General features: G+C 39.7%; 2 protein-coding genes across 4 annotated transcripts in view; one reads left to right on the top strand and one right to left on the bottom strand.

Moving 5' to 3' along the window:
• LOC134487211 (protein lifeguard 3-like) overlaps positions 1-14,350 on the top strand; it is a 42,773-nt gene extending 28,423 nt beyond the window's left edge. For all 3 annotated transcript variants that reach the window (XM_063288869.1, XM_063288870.1, XM_063288871.1), the window contains exons 3-12: positions 134-225; positions 1,065-1,129; positions 1,824-1,877; positions 3,650-3,700; positions 3,891-3,930; positions 4,692-4,729; positions 9,103-9,190; positions 10,219-10,314; positions 10,843-10,896; positions 13,547-14,350. In XM_063288869.1, coding sequence (XP_063144939.1) covers positions 134-225; positions 1,065-1,129; positions 1,824-1,877; positions 3,650-3,700; positions 3,891-3,930; positions 4,692-4,729; positions 9,103-9,190; positions 10,219-10,314; positions 10,843-10,896; positions 13,547-13,693 — 725 coding nt within the window. In that variant the 3' untranslated portion in view covers positions 13,694-14,350. The remainder of the gene's footprint in view (positions 1-133; positions 226-1,064; positions 1,130-1,823; positions 1,878-3,649; positions 3,701-3,890; positions 3,931-4,691; positions 4,730-9,102; positions 9,191-10,218; positions 10,315-10,842; positions 10,897-13,546) is intronic.
• Positions 1-22,178, bottom strand: part of LOC134487209 (keratin, type II cytoskeletal 8-like) — a 95,968-nt gene that overhangs the window by 573 nt on the left and 73,217 nt on the right. The gene's annotated exons all lie outside the window — the stretch shown is intronic.

The raw sequence follows: 22,178 nt of genomic DNA, 5'->3' as shown, positions 1-22,178 counted from the left end.
GTGTGTGTATAGTGTGCCAGTTCTGAAAATGCCCTATCACTTTAGGAGAGAGGAGTTTGCTGGTTTGTTCCTCCTTCCCCTTTGAAGAATAGCACAAATATCCAGGGTCATGACATCTTATCTTTTTTGGCAGGGGACAGCTATATCATTGATTCAGGAGGGGACAGTGGTTTCCATGTTGATGATTGGGATGATAAGAAAGTCAGGCACAGCTTCATCCGCAAGGTAACCTGAAGGCACCTGCCATGCACAAATTTTGTTGAAAATTGCTTTCTTGAATGCTGCCTTTGGAAAACTCTGAGTTCACATAATGACAACATACAGGCTTGTCCAGGGAAGATCAGTGTTTCAAGTGGTCTTTGGTACAAGACCAAGAAATCTCTACTTGTACTACAAGATAAAACAAAATAAACTCTGATCACAGGAATCTGGGCATCTGTACCTGAAAGGGTTAGGATTCCTATTAGGGAGTGAAACAGGGTTATTAACAAGGAACACTGTTGTACCAGGTTGCATTTGGGATTTTTTTCTTTTGATTTTGGATAGCTCCCCTTCTCAAGTGCTTGTTCCAAAACACAGAATTTCAAGAAACAGCAGCTGAGCCCCCACTGAGTTATCGTGGGAGATGAAAAGCTATTTGGAACTGCATCCATAGCTCTCTCTTTGAGTGAGCGTGATGGGGGTAGCCATCTAGGTTTGCATCCCTCTTAGACAGGGGTAGTCAGTCTGCTGTTCTCCAAATGTTCAGGCCTACAACCCATACAATCCCATGCTGTTGGCATAGGATTGATGGGAACTGAATTCCAAAGGACACCAGGTTATCTACCAGGATAAGAGACAAGGATAAGAAAACTGTGGTCTGCAGCCGAAGCATTTGTATCCAATAATGTCTTAGTGGAATAGAAAGTATTGGTTGCAGCAGGCCGAATTCTTCTTTTCCATGCTGTTAGTATAATATTGCACATAGTTCTAAGGAGATCCTCGCAGTGGTATAATTGAAGGTATATCTGACTGTTTGAAGCAGTTCGCTCTTACACAGATGCATCTTATTTGTTGATTCCCAGGTATATAGCATTATCTCAGTGCAGTTGCTTGTGACAGTGGGCATCATTTCAGTCTTCACCTTTGTGTAAGTATTCTGAGACCAGTCCTACCTTTCTCTGGCCATGAATGTCTGTCAGACATCCTTCCACATCCTGCTACAATCCAGGCTTGGATGGAGGCATGTTGAGTGAGATAGAAACACTGGTTACGTGTGCATGTATGCGTATGGAAGAGTCCATTGGATACTTGCAGGACTGCCACTGACCTTTGTGCAAGATTTTTTTTGCTGCCAGAGCATCAAGTCACATCATGTGGCAGCTGTGGCTTCCCAGCGCTTTGTACCCCCTTTTCTTCTATAGCGCATGTGCAGACATGGAATAGTAACTGGACAGGCTTCTTCCAATACTGTTCCCTTCATTTAGCACCCCCATTTCATGGCATCTTTGTGCAGTGCACAACTTGCACACCTGCTTGTGGCGGCCCTGGATAGTTGTTTCCTGCTTTCAACACTTACTAATATATATTGTGCAATTAAGTATGTCTTCTGACTGAATTTTGACTAGTGGCAGTTTGCTTCTGCAATTTTTATGATACATGGGAAATTATTTGGTTTGGTTTTTTACCTGGGAGAGGGAAATTTGAAATTGAAGAAACAACCAACTGTTCTTATAGTACCAATAACCTGGTGTCAGAATGGAGAGGGGAACAAAATCATTGTTAAGTCGAACCTAATGTGACCATGGGTAACTTATTTGATATATGATTTTCAATCTCTATAGTGAACCTGTGTCAACTTTTGTGAGGCGTAATATTGCTGTGTACTACTCATCTTAGTAAGTACCACTGTTTCTCCTATATGCATAGAGCAGCCTTTCTCAACCTTTTGACCCTGGAGGAACTCTTGAAATATTTTTTCAGGCCTCAGGGAACCCCTGCACATTCAGGCTTAAATATAGACCAGAAGTTATAAAATCATTATATTCATTTCATGTGTAGGCCTGTATTAACAGTGTTCTTAAACTAAAAATAAAGAATGAAACTTACCTCTTTAATGTGAAGTTGCCTTAATTTGAAATAATTTTTTAAATAAATTGTGATCTTCCAGGAAACTCCTAGTGACCTCTTGTGGAATGCTAGGGTTGCATGGAACCCTAGTTGAGAAATCCTGGGATAGAGGACCATACTCATTTTAAGTTTCTTAACTTTATAGCTGAATTGGGAAACCTGTGGCTTTCCAGAGGTTCTGTAACTTCAGCTCCCAGCATTTCTGCCCATTGGCCATTTTGGAAAAACCTATGATAACTTGCAGTTTAGCAATATCTGGTAGGCTACAGATTTATACAAAATACCTGTAGATTGGCTTAAGTTGTTTTATGTGAGTTCATTCCCTTTGTACAAAAGCATGACTGCAGTGGTACATCCTGCTGCCAAGGCTCTCGGTGAATATGAATGGATGGGTTCTGCCATGTATACCCCATGGGAAGCTGGTTACTCATGCTGGAGATCCTTGCCATGCTTTACACTTTTCTTGTTATACTTTCAAGACAGTCTTGACTCCTGGCAACTACGTGAACAAGTCCATGAAATTTTCTTGGCAACATTTTTCATAAGTAGCTTGTTATTGCATTCTTCCTCAGGCTGAGAGTGACTGGCCCAAAGTCACCCCACTGGCTTTTTGCTTAAGGCAGGATTAAAACTGACAGTGTCCCAGTTTCTAGCCCAGTGTCTTTAACCATTACACTCAGGTATTGAGAATTGGTGGGATAAAGTTAACACTGAATTTATCCCATGAGAAGGACATTATGCTAGAGATGATTCTTTATGCAAATGTATGAGACCTTTTCTATCAAAGACCAATAAGCCACAAAAAAAATGTTTCAGGAGCTTCATGTAGTCATAAACCATGTTGCAAATTTGTAATTGTATGTTACATATGATCAAAAAATTAAATTTGCGTAGAGGCTAGAAGTATTACTGTCTTCTGAAGCTTTGGCTGTTTAGGTTGGGACCTATTGACTAGCTGGTACAGTAGCTCTAGCTGTCCTCAGAGGGGGAGACAAACAAAGAGACCATCTGCTTCTTTGACTTTGGAGGCAAACAAGGGAACTTTTCCCTGCTTCTGCTATCAGCTGATGCTGATGGAAGATTTTCTGATCTTTTCAGCAGTAACTGTGAAGCACCCTCCTTAAAATCCCTTCTTGAGATCTGGGGAAGAGCTGGGTGCAAATTGGATGAAACTAAGTATGGGACTTGCTCATGACCCTCAGGCTGGATAAAGATCCTTGCCTCTGTGCTGTACCCAGACACCCACAAGTGATGGGATAAAGCTAACATAAAAAATATATGTGGCGAGGCCTAACTCTGCTGAGACATGCAGGATGCAAAGAAAAGCACAGATCACTTCTTGATGTTGAAGATGAGAGGTCAGAGTGCTCTCAGGTCTCCTGATAAGGGGCAAATAGCACAACGTAGAAGACTTGCAGTATGATTATGCCAGGGCCTGACTTTGCCATATTATAGCCTTTGTGTTTTTGCAATGGAGTGTCAGGCTCTTGACAAGGATGTATTGAAATTTAATAATATAATGCTTGTTTTATCTTCCCAGTGCTGTATTCCTGGTCACTTACCTGGTGCTGGTGTGTTGTGAGGGCCCACGGTGAGTTTATGCTAGATATATTGGCATTTTGATTTGAATGAGAATCAATTCACTTCACTTGATTTATGTTCATTGATCAGTATTTATTGTTATAGATGGACACCTAAGAGTGGGAATGGTATCATCTATCATGTCTCTCTGTGAAGTAACCCTGGTACTGAACGGATTTGCTTTTGCTAATTTCTTGCAGGAGACGTTTTCCATGGAACCTCATCCTTCTGTCTGTCTTCGTAAGTGAATGCTTTTGTTGTGAACTTTGGCTGAAATTACGTAAATTCAGTGGTACTGATGGTAGGATTTTTAATTTTTTTCATTATTAAGTTGCTGTTTTGTCCTCCTTTTAAAGTATCACACCATGCTTCTCCCTTTCCCATGAATCCTTTCAAAAGTGCAAGTAAGACAAAACTGAGAGGCTCAAGGTTGAAAGCAGGGAATATTAGGGCACAGATCCAGTCATGTTTTGAAAGTAGAATGAAATGGGAAGTATAGGGTGATGTGGTTTTGATATTGAAATGGGCAGCAGTAAAACTAGGTGTTATAGAATAAAGGGTCGTAGAAATAAGGTCTTTGATTTTGGGCAAAAGAGAATCAGAGGTTGCTAATGATAATAAAATTCAAGGAAAATACAAAGTTGTCATAGAATTCAAGGACAATACAAAGTTATCATAGAATGCAAGGACAGTACAAAGTTATCATGAAAACAAATGAACAAACACCATCAATTGAAATACACATTGAGAAATAGTACCCATCAGTTAAGAGTTGCCTCAGGATAGTAGTCAACTTAGACATCCAGTGTCAGTCTTGGATAAAGAGAAATTTTCCTGCACAGATAGGCAAAGAGAGACATTGAGCCTGCGATTTGTAATCTGATGCTTATTAATCAAACTAGATAGTGGAGGCCAAGATTATTGGCATACGTGTGTGCACATGTGCACAGGGACCAACTGGTCGTTGTCGTCGTCATCTTCTTCTTCTCCTTCTCCCTTAGACACTGGCTATGGGATTCATGACAGGCACCATTGCTAGGTAAAGTACAACAGTAATCCATGTTTAACCTGCTTCTGTCTGCTCTGCAACAATTTAAATTAAACAATTTAAACAAATATTCTGGCTAGATATTTTGAATGTCTACTTGGTGGGAGGCTGTCCAATACCTGTATCAAGAAAACAAACCTCACTTCTGGGTCTACACTGAACCACCTCATTTGTTATAACTTTATTCAACACTTCCCTAGCAATTCAGTTTTTAGAAAATAGCTCTACTGAACCGAGGCTTAAGGGAAAGTTGCTGATAAAACAATGCCTCCTTTCGATTTATAGGGATGTCCCATTTCCAGAACTGCTCTTTCTTCATTTTTATCTGTTAATTGATTGGGAGATGACATAAATATGCACACTGCTGTGTCCATTCCCAGTCCATCCAAAACATTTGAAGGCCATATGGGCCTGTCTTCAGATCTGCCAGCCCCACAGCCTTGAAAACAAGGGGAGAAAATCACTGTCCTGATCTGAGGTGCTGCAGATCCTGAAGCTCCAAACTGAAGGGGAAGAAAGGAAATAAACAGGCCAGCAGCCTGGTGTTTGCAGGTTCAGTCTTCTGCTGAAATTGGCCAAATCTTGTATATATCATACTTATTCACTTTCCTGGGAGTGCTGAGGGGAAGATGCCCTATTCCCCTTAAAGGACTGACTAGGGCAGCTGAAGCAGGAGAGCCTGAGGTGAAGGGAGTGGGGCAAGAGTTCCCTCCATCCCATAGAGCTCTGGTATTTCAGCTAAAAACTGGCTGCAGAGCTGTTCGGCTTGCATAGCAGTTGCACAGAAGTAAAACCACAGGCAGACGATCTGCTAGGCTGCTGAAGGGGTGATGTGTAGAATCACAGAAGTGTGGAGTTGATTCAGGAGTGTTGGAAACACTTCATGGAGAAGTGCCTTGATAATTGTTGAAGCCCAGGGTATCATACTGAAGGTCAGCTTTGGAGAAACAGTTATTATCTAAAGATTCTATGGCACAAAGATAGGAATGTATGTATGTATTTATTTGGCCATCCACTCACTGGTGACTCAGGATGGCTAATAATGTTAAAAACAGCAAAGAAGCACAAATAATTACTATCCAGGAAAAAAAGAATACAGGCACATCTTTAGTGCTGGGGTCAAAATTCATTTCACATGAATATTAACCCACTAACAGTTCATGCAACATCCTGGGCCTCTGAGGGAAGGGACAGCTAGGTCTTTAGGGACTTTCTGAAGGCCAGCGGGGTTGGACCCATCCAGATCTCAGGGGGAATGCTGTTCTGCAGGGCAGGCGCTGTGACAGAAGGCACACTTCCTAGGTCCCATTAGATGGTACTGTTTAACAGATGGGACCTACAGCATGCCAATCCTGTCTAATCTTGTTAGGGAGACAGAGACAATCGGAGGTAGATGGTTCCTCAAAATCCTGGTTCTGTGCCAGGAAGAGATTTTGTAGGTAACAACCAGCACCTTGAATTTCAGCTGAAAGCCTACCAGTAATCACTGCAGCTCACGCAGAACGGTTGTTTCATGGGCCTACTGCACTGCTGCATTCTGGATTAGCTGTAGCTTTGAAGTGGTCTTCGCAGCCCCACATAGAGTCCCCAAGGGATTTGAGCAAGGAAGGCTCTATTCACAAATTGAGATGCATATTTCATGTTCCACCATGGTGATTTAATAAGCAATTCTGATATACAGTCAGGACCAGAAATATTGGAACAAGGATAACTGTTTTGGCATTTGGCCTCTACACCACCACCACATTGAAGTTGAAAGGAAACACACCCAGATGAGAACAAAGTCAGGACTTCCAGCTGTAATTCAAGAGGTTTGACAAAAGTGGGGCACTAACCATTCAGGAAGTACAGCCAGTGGCATACACACACACCCATCATTGGTGGCTCATAAGTAATGGAACAAATGGCTGACAAGCAGCTGCATGGCCAGGTGTGGCCTGTTTCTTGGGTACCCCATGACCAATCAAGCAGATAAAAGGCCTGGAGGTGGTTCTGAGTGTTGCATTTGCATTTGGTAGCTGTTTACTGGAACTCTCAACATGAGGTCCAAAGAGGTGTCCATGCGAGTGAAGGAGGCCATCATAAGGCTGAGAAAACAAAATAAAGCCATCAGAGTGATAGCAAAAACATTGGGAGTGGCCAGTACAACAGTTTGGAACATCCTGAAAAAGAAGGAATTAACTGGCAAGCTCAGCAATAGCAAAAGGCCTTGAAGACCACGGAAGACAACTAAAGTGGATGACTGCAGAATTCTGCTCATGGTGAAGAGGAACCCTTTCACAACATCTAGCCAGGTCAAGAACGCTCTTGAGGAGGAAGGCATATCATTGTCAACATCTCCAGTCAAGAGACGGCTTTATGAATGTAAATACAGAGGTTTCACCACAAGGTGCAAACCACTGGTAATTGTCATGATCGCCATTGCGATGTTTGTGACATCGCAACGGCTCGCATGACAATACAAGAATATGGGTCCCTGGCTGATAAGGCAAGGGCAATAGAGAAACACAAAAAGCAGTAATGGGTCTAAAGAAACAATGTAACGACTGAGGCCGGCAACCCAGGAAGCAACAATAAAAGGTAACTGACAAGAAATTGAATGACAACCAAACAGGAGAGGCGCGCCCGGGCTTTCAAAGAATTAGAAGCCTGATCGCCCGGCAATGGATCATCACCGCACAGGGAGGCGATCGAGGCAATGCCTGGGGCGCAGGGGGCTGGACCTCTCACCTGGCAAGGACGAACTGTTGGGACTCGTGGGGCCCACCTGGGGTGAGGGGGGGTGGAGCGCTGACCGGCGCGGGCTATTTAAATCCCGTTCCAGTGCGCTCCCCTCACTCTCAGCTTTCTAAGGGCATGCATTCTATTCCCAAATAAAACCAGAACCTAAAGTCTACTCTAGCGTCTGTGTTTTTATTGGGTCTCAGGCAGAGCCTGACAGTAATGCTCAAGAACAGAAAGGCCAGATTCATCTTTGCCAGCAAACACCTAAAAAAGCTTGCCCAGTTCTGGAATAAGATTCTTTGGACTGATGAAACCAAGATTAACTTGCACCAAAATGATGGGAAGAGAAAAGTATGGAGAAGGAAAGGAACAGCTCATGATCCAAAGCATACCACATCATCTGTCAAATATGGTAGAGGCAGTGTTATGGCATGGTCATGTATGGCTGCCAATGGAACTGGGTCACTGGTGTTTATTGATGACCTGACTGTTGATAAAAGCATCAGGATGAATTCTGAAGTGTATAGGGCTATACTTTCTGCTGATTCAGCCAAATGCTGCCAAACTGATAGGACGCTGCTTCATATTGCAGATGGAAAATGACCCAAAACATTCACAAAATCTTCCCAAGAGTTTCTCGAGGCAAAGAAGTGGGATGTTCTTCAATGGCCAAGTCAGTCACCTGATCTCAACCCAATAGAGCATGCTTTTCACTTACTGAAGACAAGCCTGAAGGCAGAAAGACCCACAAACAAGTAGCAGTTGAAGGCAGCTGCAGTAAAGGCCTGGCAAAGCATCTCGAGGGAGGAAACTCACCATTTGGTCATGTCCATGGGTTCCAGACTTCAGGCAGTTATTGACTGCAAAGGATTTTCATTCAGGTATTAAAGGCGATCCTTATGTTTGTAATGATGTTGGTTTGTTCCATTACTTATGAGCCACCAGCGATGGGTGTGTGTGTATGCCACTGGCTGTACTTCCTGAATGGTTAGTGTCCCACTTTTGTCAAACTCCTTGAATTACAGCTGAAAGTCCTGACTTCGCTCCCATCTGGGTGTGTTTCCTTTCAGCTTCAATGTGGTGGTGTACAGAGGCCAAATGCCAAGCATTTGGCCCAAGAGATCAGAAAAGTCACACACCAGGCATTTCTATAAAAATAAATGTATTTACAGAAAGCTTCTTACATAAATATATTTACAAGCTTGTGCAGTCACACGTGCTCAGCAAGGACTGGGAGGAAGGCAGATGGAAAGGAAACCGAAACTAACAAGCCCAGGCAAGCTTCCTCTAGGCAATTTCCTTATATGGTCATTCTTTTCACACCCAAAACTGAGGATACTTAAGTCTGACCTTCTCACTCTGCCAGAGTGATTTGTTACCATAGTAACTTAATGGCTTGCTCCTTGCAAAAAACAAGGAAATGCCAACAAAGACAGTTGTCCTTGTTCCAATATTTCTGGTCCTGACTGTAGGTGAAGGAATTTTAGTTGCCCAAAATTGTTTTTGTATTAATTGGAATGAACCACTTTGGCCAAAGTGCACCTTTGTTACTATATAGTTCCTTCCATATCTAACTAAGAAGGCAGTACCACTGGATTTATCATGTGGTGAAATTATTCTGTTTAACTATTTCTTTGCAGCATTTACAGTACAAAGGCTGTTCTAATCGCCATGATCATTACAGCAATTGTGTCCATAACTGTTACCATCTTCTGTTTCCAGACAAAGGTGAGAGGTCTCCTTCTTTGAGGCAATATCAGCATGGTTAGGAGATAATGTAGGTTGCATTCCTCCATTGTGTCACCGAAAGCATCTTGCCCCTTTTTGATGAGTGAAGGTTGAGAAGCTGAGGTTTCGGTGTGCTGTCTTGTTTCAGGTTCAAAATTGCCATTTGGACCATGAAATGGGGCTGATTCAAAGTCAGTACCCTTCTGGTGGGGTTGAAGGCTCAAAGTGGCTCAGATTCAAAACATACTCTTCTATACTCTTCTATAGAATGACTATGTGAAAAAGGCAGTTTTCTCGTAATTCAGTGTACACTAAATATAAAATACAGGCCTGTATCAAGTATCAATATCAAGTGCAAGGTCTGTACATGATTTCAAAGTCCATCCTGTCCTATCTCTATTGTTTGGATGGTGACATTTCCTATATCAGCTCTACCCTTTCCGAACTATGGTGGAGAGAGAGAGAGTTCTATCAATAAATAGGTCCTTCACCATTAGGAAGGGCATATGGTCAGTCATGGCAATGCAGAAATAACGAGAACATTTTCCAAAAGATCTTCTCAATATTCATCACAATCTTGATTTTCCCAGAATTTGAAATATTTATAACAGAATGCATAGTAAAATGTGTATGATTATGTACAGTATTATTATGTAGTTTTATTTTAAATATTTCCATCCCTTTTTTTTCTATTCCAAGGTCTTTAAATAGTTTCATTGATTCTTCCAAAATTGGTTGCATAATACATATGAGAACAAAAACTTGCAAATCTTCCCCTTACACAATTTGCATTTTGTATACCATTTCAGTATAAAATTTGCATTTTGTATACCATTTCAATACAAAATTTGCATTTTGTATACTGTTTCAGTATGGTGTTAATGTGTCTATGCTTATGCTTGTGTGTCTTTTACATAATGGAGTTGGTGGGGCTGAGGAGTTTCCTACAAGGGACAGTAATACTCTGCAGAAAAGGTGAACTGCTGTCTGCCATCTTCTCCCATTCCATCTCTTGTTTTCATTGGCAGGTGGATTTCACATCCTGCACTGGTTTGTTCTGTGTGCTGGGGATCGTTGTCATGGTGACTGGAATTATCACAGCCATAGTCCTGGCCTTCAAATATGTAAGGAACTATTGGTAGAAATTTAGTGGGCTTGGGGTCAACAGGCCTTCTAGACGTACGACTCTAAATAATATAAGGAATGTACGATTGCATGTTGCAAGGAATTCCCATCCTAGAGCCAGGATACTGTCGTGGTTAACATGTTGCTTCTGAACTGAAGAGACCCAGGTTCAACTCCTCACTTTTTTGACAGCCCAATCTATCACTGTAGTATGTGGATAAAAACAGGGCAGTTTTCCTATCTACCACTCTGAGAGAGCACTCTTGAGGGAGAACATGTAGACAGGAATGAATCTATTGTCAAGTTCTGTTTTGGGGAATCTCATTTATGATTGAGAAATTGTTGAGTTATCAATAGCCTGTCTTTTCTAAAACATTTAAACCCTTCTCTCTTAAAATCAGTGATGAGTTGGTAATGGTTTCCTTCTTCTGTTATTTGTGCTGTGGTCTGGAGAAAATGTTAAGAGTTAATTAAATCAAACCCACTAAATATGTGGAGAAAAAATTAATTTTTTCTTCTTCTTGCAGATTTATTGGCTCCATATGCTATATGCAGCAATCGGTGCAATCGCCTTCACCCTGGTTAGTAGGAAATTGCCTTCTGTAGATTTAGTTATCCATCCTCTATTACACAAGACTAAAATCAAGCCAAATACGTGCAAAACCACAACTGTAATCAAAACCATAACGTTGCCCTCTCTTGAAGGCACTTTTTACTTGGATCCAAGGGTTCAGGGGTAGGATAAACTGGATTACTTTTGTAAAGTTTATCTTTACAGTTTATCTTATAAAGACTGCATGCTTACCTATATTTAGAGGGATGCTAAATAATATCTAGGAAGAGAAAAGGAGATAGGGACTTTGAACTATGGAATAAGTCACTATGTTGTGATTCACAAATGGAACTGGAATATTTTTTCCCTGTATTACTTTTTGTTGCATCTGTTACCATAGATTAAATCCAAGGAAGTCAAGTATTCCAGACTGCTGGAATAGTAAATTCTGGGTTTACTCTTGCATGATACTATTTTTGGCTTCAGGAGAATTACATTATTCCCGAGTGCCTTTTGAAAAGAATTTTTACCCAAAGTTATAACTAGCCTGTTGTATATGAAGGGATACATACTTGCTCTGTTTCAATTAATTTCATTCTTCAATGCTCTGGAAAAATTTTTAAAAATCTCTATTTTTGAGCATTTTTTAAATGCTTGCATTCCAAATTTGGAGAGGTGGGGGGAGAAGGGAAATTCCTCTTCCTTAAAATCTGTTGAATGGAAGTAAATATGGAGAAAGAGAAGGAGAACTTTTGAGGACTCTTGAGTAGATTTAGGATTCTATTCATGCCATTGTGCATCCTTTCTGCTTGTGACCTATGGATATTGGGATGCGTTCCTTTATTCTGTAATGCAACTCTTGGCAAGAAGAATGTTTTTATTGTTAGATAATTTCTTTTTTTTAAATAAGAATTTTATTAGATTTAAAGCAAAGATAAAAACTACAAAAAAAGCAAAAAACATCAAAGAAAAAAAGAAAAAGAAAAATGTGAAAACACAAGAGAAAAAAAAATTAAAGATTACATAAAGAGATGACTTCCAACTTTAAACAGCAAGAATATACAGCAATTTCCATAATCAATCCCTTACTCTATATCAAACCAAAGTCACATTATAAATCATTCCGTTAGCACATCGTAAAAATCACTAAATACATTTGCTCCTTCCCATATTAAAAGAAATATATATATACACACACACACACACAGCTCCTAATTAACTCCCCCCAAAAAACATTTATTTGATTATTTCCTCTTAACACTATTCTATACATCATTGTCCACTATAATAAAAATTAAACTAAAAAACATGTAAATATCTGCTCTTATAATTAATAAAACTGCAATTATAGCAATCTTAATTCTATTAAACCTAAGACCAAGCATTTCTTGTTTATACCTTACCCAACCTTGATCCAAGTCATTAAAAAAGCATATGAAGTCAAACAAGCCTTAAAAACAATCCAAATGAACATTGTTAAATCCTTACCCCACTTCAAAATATATCAAAGCATTCAAATATCTCCACATTACACATAGCGCATTTTCCATAAAAAAATCAAACAGCCCAACTGCCCCCCCTTAAAAACTGCCTTCTCAGCAGAAAACCACCATAGGAAAAGACCTCCTCCTTCCCATAACTTTCCATCAGAAAAACAATTCCGTTTATGATTTGCAATCAAACTGTCCCTTTAATTCCTTCAGTTCCACAGTAATGCCTTGGTCTCACTGTCAGTAGAAACATTTCTATTGTTGTTAAACTCATCAACCTCTTCCACAGCATCCCCAGCCAGATGACACATTTTAAAGCTAGTGTTTTCTACAGTGTCCCAAATATCTTGCATAATAGCTTGACAGGAATCAAAAAGAATGTTTGGAACTGTTTAAGCTCACAAAACTCTGAGAAAGTCTGCTTGAGATCCTCCATGTTTCAGGCAGTAGATTATGGTGCCCCCTAGATACTTGACTAGTGAAAGTAGGAGTTAATAGGAGTTAATGGAAAATTTCCGAAAGATGTTGACACAAGTAAAAGTATGCAAACAGGCAGCTCCCAGAGAAAGTGGCAACAGAAAGCTGAAGATTCTAAACAGCAGATTCAGCATGTAAGAAAATACTAAATTCTTCAAATTCAGTACAAAAATAATAGCAGGGAGGCAATTAATTATTCTCAATCCTCTTTAGTGTTTAGATGGGAAAGAAGCCACAACTTTTTAAAAAAATTAAATTAATCCTAGAAATAACGTAAGCACTAAGAGAGATCACTTCTTGCTGTAAAAAGCCTCTCTTAGGGTACATAGACTTAAAAAATATATAAATTGATTTAGAAATGGGGTGGTTGATCTTAGTGTCCCTTTAAGGCTACAGCATGGCTTGGAAATGGTGATGTCCCAGCCTCCCAGCATCTCTTACCAGATTAGCACATACGCAGTTTGCGATCCTCTGGCTGCAAGGCGCTATTGTGGAGGACAGATGGGATGATTAGAGTGATTTCTATCCATGAATATGCTCCAGGGCTTCACAGAAAACCTGCCTGAGCCCACAAAAAACTGCCACGATGTCAGTTCTGCCTGCAAAGCCTGCGAGCACAGCTGTTCGGATCGCCATATTCCCACCAGAAGTCTTATTGTTGAATAATTTCTTGTAACTTTTAACTAACTGCTGCCTTGTGGCTTTTTACAGTTTCTTGCCTACGATACCCAATTGGTGTTGGGCAACAGGAAGCACACCATCAGTCCTGAGGAGTACGTCTATGGAGCCCTCAAGATCTACACGGATATTGTTTATATCTTCACTTTCCTCTTGCAGATTGTGGGCAGCAGAAATTAAATGGCTGAAACTATTTAAGACTTTGACAATCTTCCCCAGAGATCAGGAAGTACAACTTTCTGGCTCTAATGTACTGTCACATGCTTGCCTTTAGCCCATGCATAAAAGCTATGAAAGGATTCACAGAGTGGACAGGGAAGCAAATGGGGAACCATATATTGTATTCAGTGAGATATGGATCCTAATCTTTTTGTCTTGCTTCTCCATTTCCTTGCGGCATTCTCTTCTTTAATTTGTGGCCTGGATTCGTGAATGTAGTGCGTATTACCACTCTGATATGATATATTGTAGTCTTTTCAACTTATCCTTTTATTTGTATTTTTGTCAGCCTTTAAGATGCAGATGACTCTTCTAATTAGAAAATCCACTGCTCCAAGGCTTTATTACTTAAGTGCAAATAAAAATATATATTTTTGAATTAAACGTTCATGTATTTATGTAAGGGGAGGTTGTGCTGCTTACCTGTTCAACCAAAAATATGGTCCTCTAATAATCAGCAGCAGTCTTTATTGTGGTCATTAACCAGCACAAGGAATTTCCTCTAGTAATCATCTGAATGAGATCTGAAAGAGGGGTTTGTTTGCCTTGCCTTGAATATGAGTTGAATTTACTGTGCAATTGGAAACCAGAGTTGATTGAAGTCCTGATTCACACAGAGTTTCATTTGCATTCAAGAGAAAGTACAGCTGGTCTTCTAAGGCTTTGCCAATTCGTGTGGCAACATCAGGGACTGAGGGATTTAGAACCAGGAGACACGGCTCAATGTTTCTTAGGCAGAGTTAAATACTCTACTCATGCATACTCCAGATTGCTTGTGATTTTAGCCTCGTTTAGGTGCTGAGCATGAGCTCTATTCTTAAATTATGGCTCCTTTCTTACTGGAAGAAGCTGTTTTGGCAAGACATATATAGAGTCTATCTTGCAAGGCTGGTGTCTGGGCCTAGCCTTGTTGGCTATCAGATGGGGCTTGCTATCAATTTCCAGAGTCCTCTGGCTGTGTTCTTTGCTTACTTGTCTTGCCTTGAATAGCAGTGTGGATTGTAACCAAAGGAAAACAGGAAATGAACAAACAGTATCATCATGGCAATGAGGTGGGCCTCTTCAGGGGATGTTTCCAAGAGTCCCCCAAAAGCTGGAACTAACTTTAGTAACAGGATTTTAAAAGATGTATGTGAAATGATTCTTGGTGTGATGCATAACATAATCACAAGTATGTCATTTGATCAAACTGTAGGACACCTTGCCTATGCAGTTTCCACTAAGATTAGTAGAAGACACAATATTTTTGTTGCAGTTAGATTTTTGGAGGGTTTTTTTTTTTGAGACCAGTGAATTATTGCATCAAGTCTTGACTTTTTGTCCTTAAAGAAATCTTTGAAAACATAAAATGATAAATGTGGAATAAAAAGCATGGACAATGGAGAACAAAAATCAAAGTCATTAATTTCATAATTGTTTCAGTTTGTAGGCTATTAGCTATAGGGGATATATACACATGCAGTAAACATTCTTTTAACCTGACAACCATCAAGTGTTAACAGTAAGTAAATGATCCCCCCCAGCCCCAGTTTTTTTGTTCCTACTTTCTCCTCCAGCTTGGAAGTATGAAGGGGAAAAAAGATTAAGGTTGCGAGGCCTAATCCACAACCTAACTTAGACCACCCTTTGCTACTGGAAATTTCCATTTTTAATTGGCCTTTGGAGAGTCCCTAACACAGATGTTAATTTGTCAAACACAGAATGCCCATCAGTAACACTACACATTAGAGGATTTGGACTGCTACAAATATATTGTCCAGCTTCACTTTCATTCGTAACTCTGGCTCAAAATCAATTAACAAGCTGCCTGAAGTTAATGATTCCAGAAGCACTTTATAATTGTATGTATGTGATACAGCCATTGTGATTACTGTAGTGGCACTGGAAAGATAGGCTCTCCATGAAGTTGATGACTGATTGTCTTAAGCGCTCTCGTTACCAACACATATTTTGATCAACAATTCTGTAGTTTAGTCATACACTGTGTTGAAGTGCACTTCTCTATTTTGAATCTCCCACTATACTTCTTGATTGGATAAACCCAAATTCTACATGAGAGGGAAAAAAACATCCCTTTCTCTTAAGCATTTTTTATGTACCCCTGACCCCCTCACATACCCTCCCTTTTCCCCTGTAAACCAAAAACCTTCCTAACCTGTAACTTGTTCATATAATGGAGTTTCTCAACACCTGTGAGCCTTTGGATTGCATTTATTACATTTTTTTCCAGTCTACAATACTTTTTGAGTGTACTGAGCAAAAACTATATTGTCCTAACAGTCAAGAACCACACTGAGATGAGGAATAAGTCTCTAGTGTTTTATTACTGCTACGTTAGACAGAAAATCCTAACAAACTGAAGAAGTGTGAGAAAACCCATACAGATAAACCCCAAAAGTCAAGGCAGGTCTGTTCTGTGTCTCTTTGAAGGACTGCTCAACTCCTCACTACTACGCATGCATTTTCCCCCCTGGACAGGGGCCCCTTCCTGCTCACCACCAGTGCTCATGACATATATGCTGTATTCCAAACACCTAAGTTTGCATTAAACCATTTTGCTAAATGCCACATACACTTTTTAACCCTTTGCTCCTGATCCCTAACATGACTTGGCTTTTAAGACATTAAATTGGGATTTGGGAGATTGAGGTTTAGACCCCTTCATGACTATGGAGCTCACTGAGTGGCCCAATCACCCTGTTCAAACAAAAACCAAGTGGAGCTTCAAATCTGCAGAGCCAGTAAATTTCAGAAAACTCTGCCAATACAACAGGAAGATGCTGGGGCCTAGCTAAAGCCTTCCTGTACTGCATAGATGTAACAATGCCCTTAGTCAAACCTACATCACAAGATAGTTGTTTGTGGGGATAGAGTAAGAGTAAACCCCATCTACACTTCAAGGTAAAATGTAAATACTAATGTTAAATAGCAATAGTAGAGAATATATGTACAGTAGCTCACAGTTGAAATGTTGGGATCTTGGTGTTCAATTACCTTGCTTTTCTTCTTGCAAACATTTAATTACCAAACTAGGGAATATCATCAGTGCTTTGCAGGAACAACCACAGATGACAGCATAAGCCAATCAGAAACAGACATATAACAACTATTAAGATATGTAGGTCAAACACACCTAACAAGCCTGCAAAGCTCATTTTCTGGTGTCAAAGCACTAATGTTACCTAGATTGGCAATGAAAGATCTGGAAGAAGAAAACCAAGCTCAGCAAACCCCAAGATCCCAATGCAACAGTTGCAATGGTTCTGCTTTGCTTACATTATCTTTTGATAATATCAAAATATAATGTAAGCAAAGATATGAACCGTTTGATATCTTACGCCTAAGCGATGGAATATCCCAAGCATCCTTAATATCTCTTGGGTTCAAGACTGCAAAGAATCCGGGGGCAAGGCATAAAAGCCAGGAAAAAGTTGGTGCAGTTTCACCATCTTTCGTTCCGGGCTCCTATTGAATAGGAGCTTGTAATCATTACGTTCGCCTCTTGGGGGCACTTGAGTTGCATCTCAGGGTCTCTCTCCTTTTTTATGTCCTCAAAAACAATAGGAAGTTGATCAAAAAGTCCCTTGAGCGCGGTTCCCCTCACGGCCATTCTTTTCCTCCCTGGTTCTCTGATTCCACCAATTTACGACTGGCCGAAATTGCCGAGGAACAGAGTTTGGAAAGAGCTTCCCAGAAGGCCTGGAGGAGGGGACGCAGGTAAGGATGCTTGGGGCACGCGCGTGTTTAGCCTTGTCTCGCCTTGCCTTAATCGTCCGAACAAAGGCTGTGCCGAGGAGGAGAGGGATGGGAACCTTTCGCCCAAGTAGGCTTCGCTAAACGAGGAGGGCTGGCTCCTTACCTGGAATTTAATTCTTATCTGGGATCTGAGAACCACCCGAGAGTTATATCAGGCTCCATTCCCCGGAGGTTGCAACTAGTCCTCGTCGCTGGCGTGCCGTGTTGGTGGGCGATTCCTCCAATTAGACTGGGCGGAATTCCGCCGGTGAATAACCTTCTCTGCTCTCAGCAGAGGTGGCCTCGTGTAACGGCTGCAACCAGAATTGCGGGGTCAGGTGGGTTCAGAATTGGCCTCCGTCGTGGGGACGAAGCCAGCTGGGTCGCCTTTTCTCGCGGCTCAGTCTGGTTCTTTTGACATAGCGAGATGTTGAATAAAGCAGAAAGGAAGGAGCAGACCGGTAATCTTTAAGCTACAGATTCGACAGTGAAGGGGCTTTCACTCAAAAGACACCTCATCTTTCCCTCTGTAACAAATGTTGGATTTGGGGAAGGGGGGGGCGAAGAAAAAAAGAGAGTGAGAGAAGAAAGGAAAGAGAACCTAGAGGAGGGTAGCTCTGGTAAAATGTCTTGAATGAGGCAGGGCAAGTGCATGATAACCGCTGGTTAGCAGAGTCTTAAAAGATGAGCCGAAGTAGCAAAAAATTAGGTCAGGCTTACAAGAATTGCCTCAAGTTGCATTTAGGTTGCCCCAGGGACTGCTGGGATAAAGAAACACAAAATGGTTGATCCCCCTAACACAAGGAAGGGTAGAACTCCGAGGCTAAATAGGTTTCCTATAGAACAGTATAAAGTGCCAACAGATATTTTGGACCCTAACTTTAAAATCTTTTATCAGAAGATGTTTGAATCTGGTACTTTAACAGCTTCTTTTAATGAAGTTTATATCACTGTAATCTTTACCACCAATAAATATGTACTGGGCGAGTGATAGGCCTATTTCATTAGTGAAACTGGTTGTTAAAATAGTATCTGGCATTCTTGCTAACCAGTTCCAGAAATCGCTGGCATTGCATATTTTGTGCAAGCAGATAAAGATTTATCATTGACAAGAAGCTGATAATTTGAGGCTATTAGAAAATATTTTACCTAAATCATGTCTCATCTGTATTATATGGTCAAAAACCCATGAAGTAACATTAAGGTAGATCCTGCTCTAATTATCTGATAGGATGCAGAGAAGGCCTTCAGTAAAATTCATTGACAATAACTATATTTTATTTTTGCAAAATGCTTTTACTCAGAAATTTTAAAATGGATTACAATATGTTATTGTTTTGCAAACATAACTAATGCAATCTTACCCTCTTTTTGTTAGAGAGAGATACAGCAAAGTTGGTCTCTCCTCTGTTGTATATTTAGAAACTGGTGTGTGCATTTCAGCAAAATAGAGTTGTGATTTAACAAATGCTATTCATTTATGTTGGCATTTATTGATAAATCTGAGTCATCCATACCAAAATTAATAAAATTAATGTATTCTCTTGGACTCTTTTCTTCATATACTATCAATAGATCTAAATCTGAGTGTATGTCTTTCTCAGGATAGATTTGATGATGCCTGGGCAAAATAATTTATTTTGGGCTGAGAGTATCTAGAGAGCTCTGATATAATTAAACTAAATTTAAATAGAAATAGCGACAGATTTGGGAAGATGAACCAATTGGATTTAAAATTAATGATCAATTAATTAAAATATTTGATAGGTTATACACCTATCTATTTTTGATTGGGATGGGGAGCTCAAAATATAACATTGGTTCCTGTGATGTAGTCATGCATTATAGTTTCTTTTTTCCAGACAGAAGTTATTTCATACATTACAGTAATTTTATTTTGGAAGGTTCATTGGGTTTTATAAAAGCTTTTTAAAAAGTATATAAGAATAGTTTGGAAACTAATAGGAGAACAATGGAAATTGATATTGCATGCTCTTATAATTGCCAAGAAATATTGATAATACAAGTGTGGAAAGCCCCCCCCCTCAGTGATCGTATCACAGCTGTAGGTTTTAGAACAGAGATCCTTCCAATGACACTTTCCCTTTCTCACTTGTGTGAGCTGAGATTTATGTGCCATCAATGTCAGCATTACAATCCTTGTATAACTAATGGAGTTGTTACCAAAAATTCAAAATTTGTGCATGTGGATCATGTTTACTTTTGCTTCCTTGAAATGGAGTTAGAAATATCCAAATATGGGAAAGGTTTTTTTTCCCCTCAGTTGTTCGTGGATGTTAGTAAGATGGCACAGTGCATATGTGAGCTAACCAGAGAAAACAGACCACAAAGAATTGGAGATAAGTGAAAGTACTGAATGGAGATGTGATCCTCATATTCATTTAACTCAAGTGTTGTTCTCTCTCTTCATTTCTAACTGAACACTAACATTATACATGATTCTAGCTGGTTAATAGCTTCCAAATGTTCTCTCCAAAGAGAGCTGTGTATCTCGTTTTTTTTCTTGCCATCACACATACATGATTTATATATCGTATTTGTAGATTAATGTTTTAAATTGCTATTTGTTGTGAACCTCTTAGAATTCTGTGGAGAATTGGCAGGATATAAATATTTTAATTACATAATGCCAGTTGGTTAGATACAGGCACTTGCACGATGCAGCACTGGTTTCTGAACGCGTTGAAATATCTTTGAATGCCCCTTGAAAGCCTACATGTCACTTTTAGGGGTAGGCAGAAAACAGTTTGTAACCTCTTAATCAATCTTAAGGCAATTGACAATGGTTTCTGATTCCCAGTCATCTAGTAATACAAACAATCCCCAACTCCCCCCTCTCAATGTTGGGAGAATTTTGGGGATGGCATTTTATGTGAAGAGACTTGTGGCCTTGGCTTTGGCACTGGTCACAGTTCAGGGTTTGAAAATGCTCTCTTAGATGCTCAGTTCCATAATTCTTACACACACCTGTCTGCGTCAGCTCATTGATTATTTCAAATTTCTACTGAAAAACAAATACAAACTAGATCACACTAATCTGAGGTTTGCCTATCTTGATTTTGACACACACCATTTTTTGCTGACAGAGATGAAATGAAATGTTCTCAGGAACATTAATGATTCCAAAAGTCCTGTTCATTATCATTCTAAGCACGCAGTCCCCAATTGGCCAGATACAGCATTATGTTTTAGTTCAGTTTGCTATTTGGCATCACTTTTTTTTCTATTGAAATTCCATTCATAGAACAAGCTTATGTGTTTTGAAGAACCTACTCAAAATATTAATCACATCATAATCTCATCAGTATAACAGCCTGCTTGGGCATGTTTGCATATTTGCAAGTTTCATCCTGCTGATTTCTGTAGAAAACTATTATCTATTATGTACTTTCACTTTTGAAGACAGATCTCATCCCTGATAGTACACCACCATCAAACAGACATCTTAGGAGAACAGTAGTGCATGTTGAATTGTTCCTTCCTTTTGCTGTATCTTAGGTAAAGGTAAAGGTTTCCCTTGACGTAAAGTCCAGTCGTGTCCGACTCTAGGGGGCGGTGCTCATCTCCGTTTCTAAGCCTTGGAGCCGGCGTTGTCATAGACACTTCCGGGTCATGTGGCCAGCATGACTCACGGAACGCCGTTACCTTCCCGCCGAAGCGGTACCTATTGATCTACTCACATTTGCATGTTTTCAAACTGCTTGGTGTGCTGTATCTTAACTCCTGGGAATTTCTGCTTACCATAAAAATAAACATTTTAATTTATTTAACATTTTTGAAATATTCTTATGGTAATGCATGTCATAATTAATACATTAAAACAATATAAACACTTAATTTAAAAAGTGGAGAGAAAGCAAATAGAAATAAAAGATTCTTTCATGTATTACGCATAACAAAAGGGACAATATAAAGGCAAATTATGGATTATGCTCACAAAAGTTTGCCAAAATAAAATTATTTTTGCAGCCCTCTGTATGCAAGCAGGAAAGGATTAACTTCATTTTAAATGCCCCAATTTGGAAACCTGCAGCTTAAGAGAAAAAGAGCAAGAGGAGTAAAATGGTGAGATTAAATGCAAAATCAGTATTGATATATGTTTAGATTGGCACAAGCCTGTTTCTGGGTATCAAAAAATTTTGGATAGTGTATTCACAGCATAGCTAGTTTTACGTGCAAAGTTCCAAGATAAATTACTGTATACACTAAGACTGTTAGTCCAAATAATTTTACAGTCATGGACTTGAATTCTCAAGCAAAAACTGGCTTGTTCATTTTGTACTGTATTTAGCACAATGTGCGAACTTAGCTGCTGTGATTTGTAAAGCATAGGTTCATCATTTAGCATATGATATGAATCCAACTAGTTGAGGTTTATTCAGTAAACCGTAGTTAAATGAGTCAGGGTTAATGCAATGCATCGACTCAACTGTTGGCTGAGGGCATCTCTCTAGGGTTTCAAATTGGTGTTCTTTTAACCTGCTTAAAGATGTAGAAGATTGACTCTGGGACCTTACCAATACAATGCTGAACTACCGTATTCTCCTTTGTTACTGCTGCAAAAATGCCCCAGACTTACATTTAACATTTTAATACATTTTTTTAATGTTTTCCAGACATTAATTTTTAAACCCTGACAATCTGAAAGGTAGCAATAATGTAAAAGCAAATTAAAAATTATGCTTCACTG

Source organism: Candoia aspera, chromosome 1, assembly GCF_035149785.1.
Source record: "Candoia aspera isolate rCanAsp1 chromosome 1, rCanAsp1.hap2, whole genome shotgun sequence".
In the NCBI taxonomy this organism is placed as follows: domain Eukaryota; kingdom Metazoa; phylum Chordata; class Lepidosauria; order Squamata; family Boidae; genus Candoia; species Candoia aspera.
The sequence above is the reverse complement of the archived record's forward strand: the minus strand, read 5'-3'. Positions and strand labels throughout refer to the sequence as shown.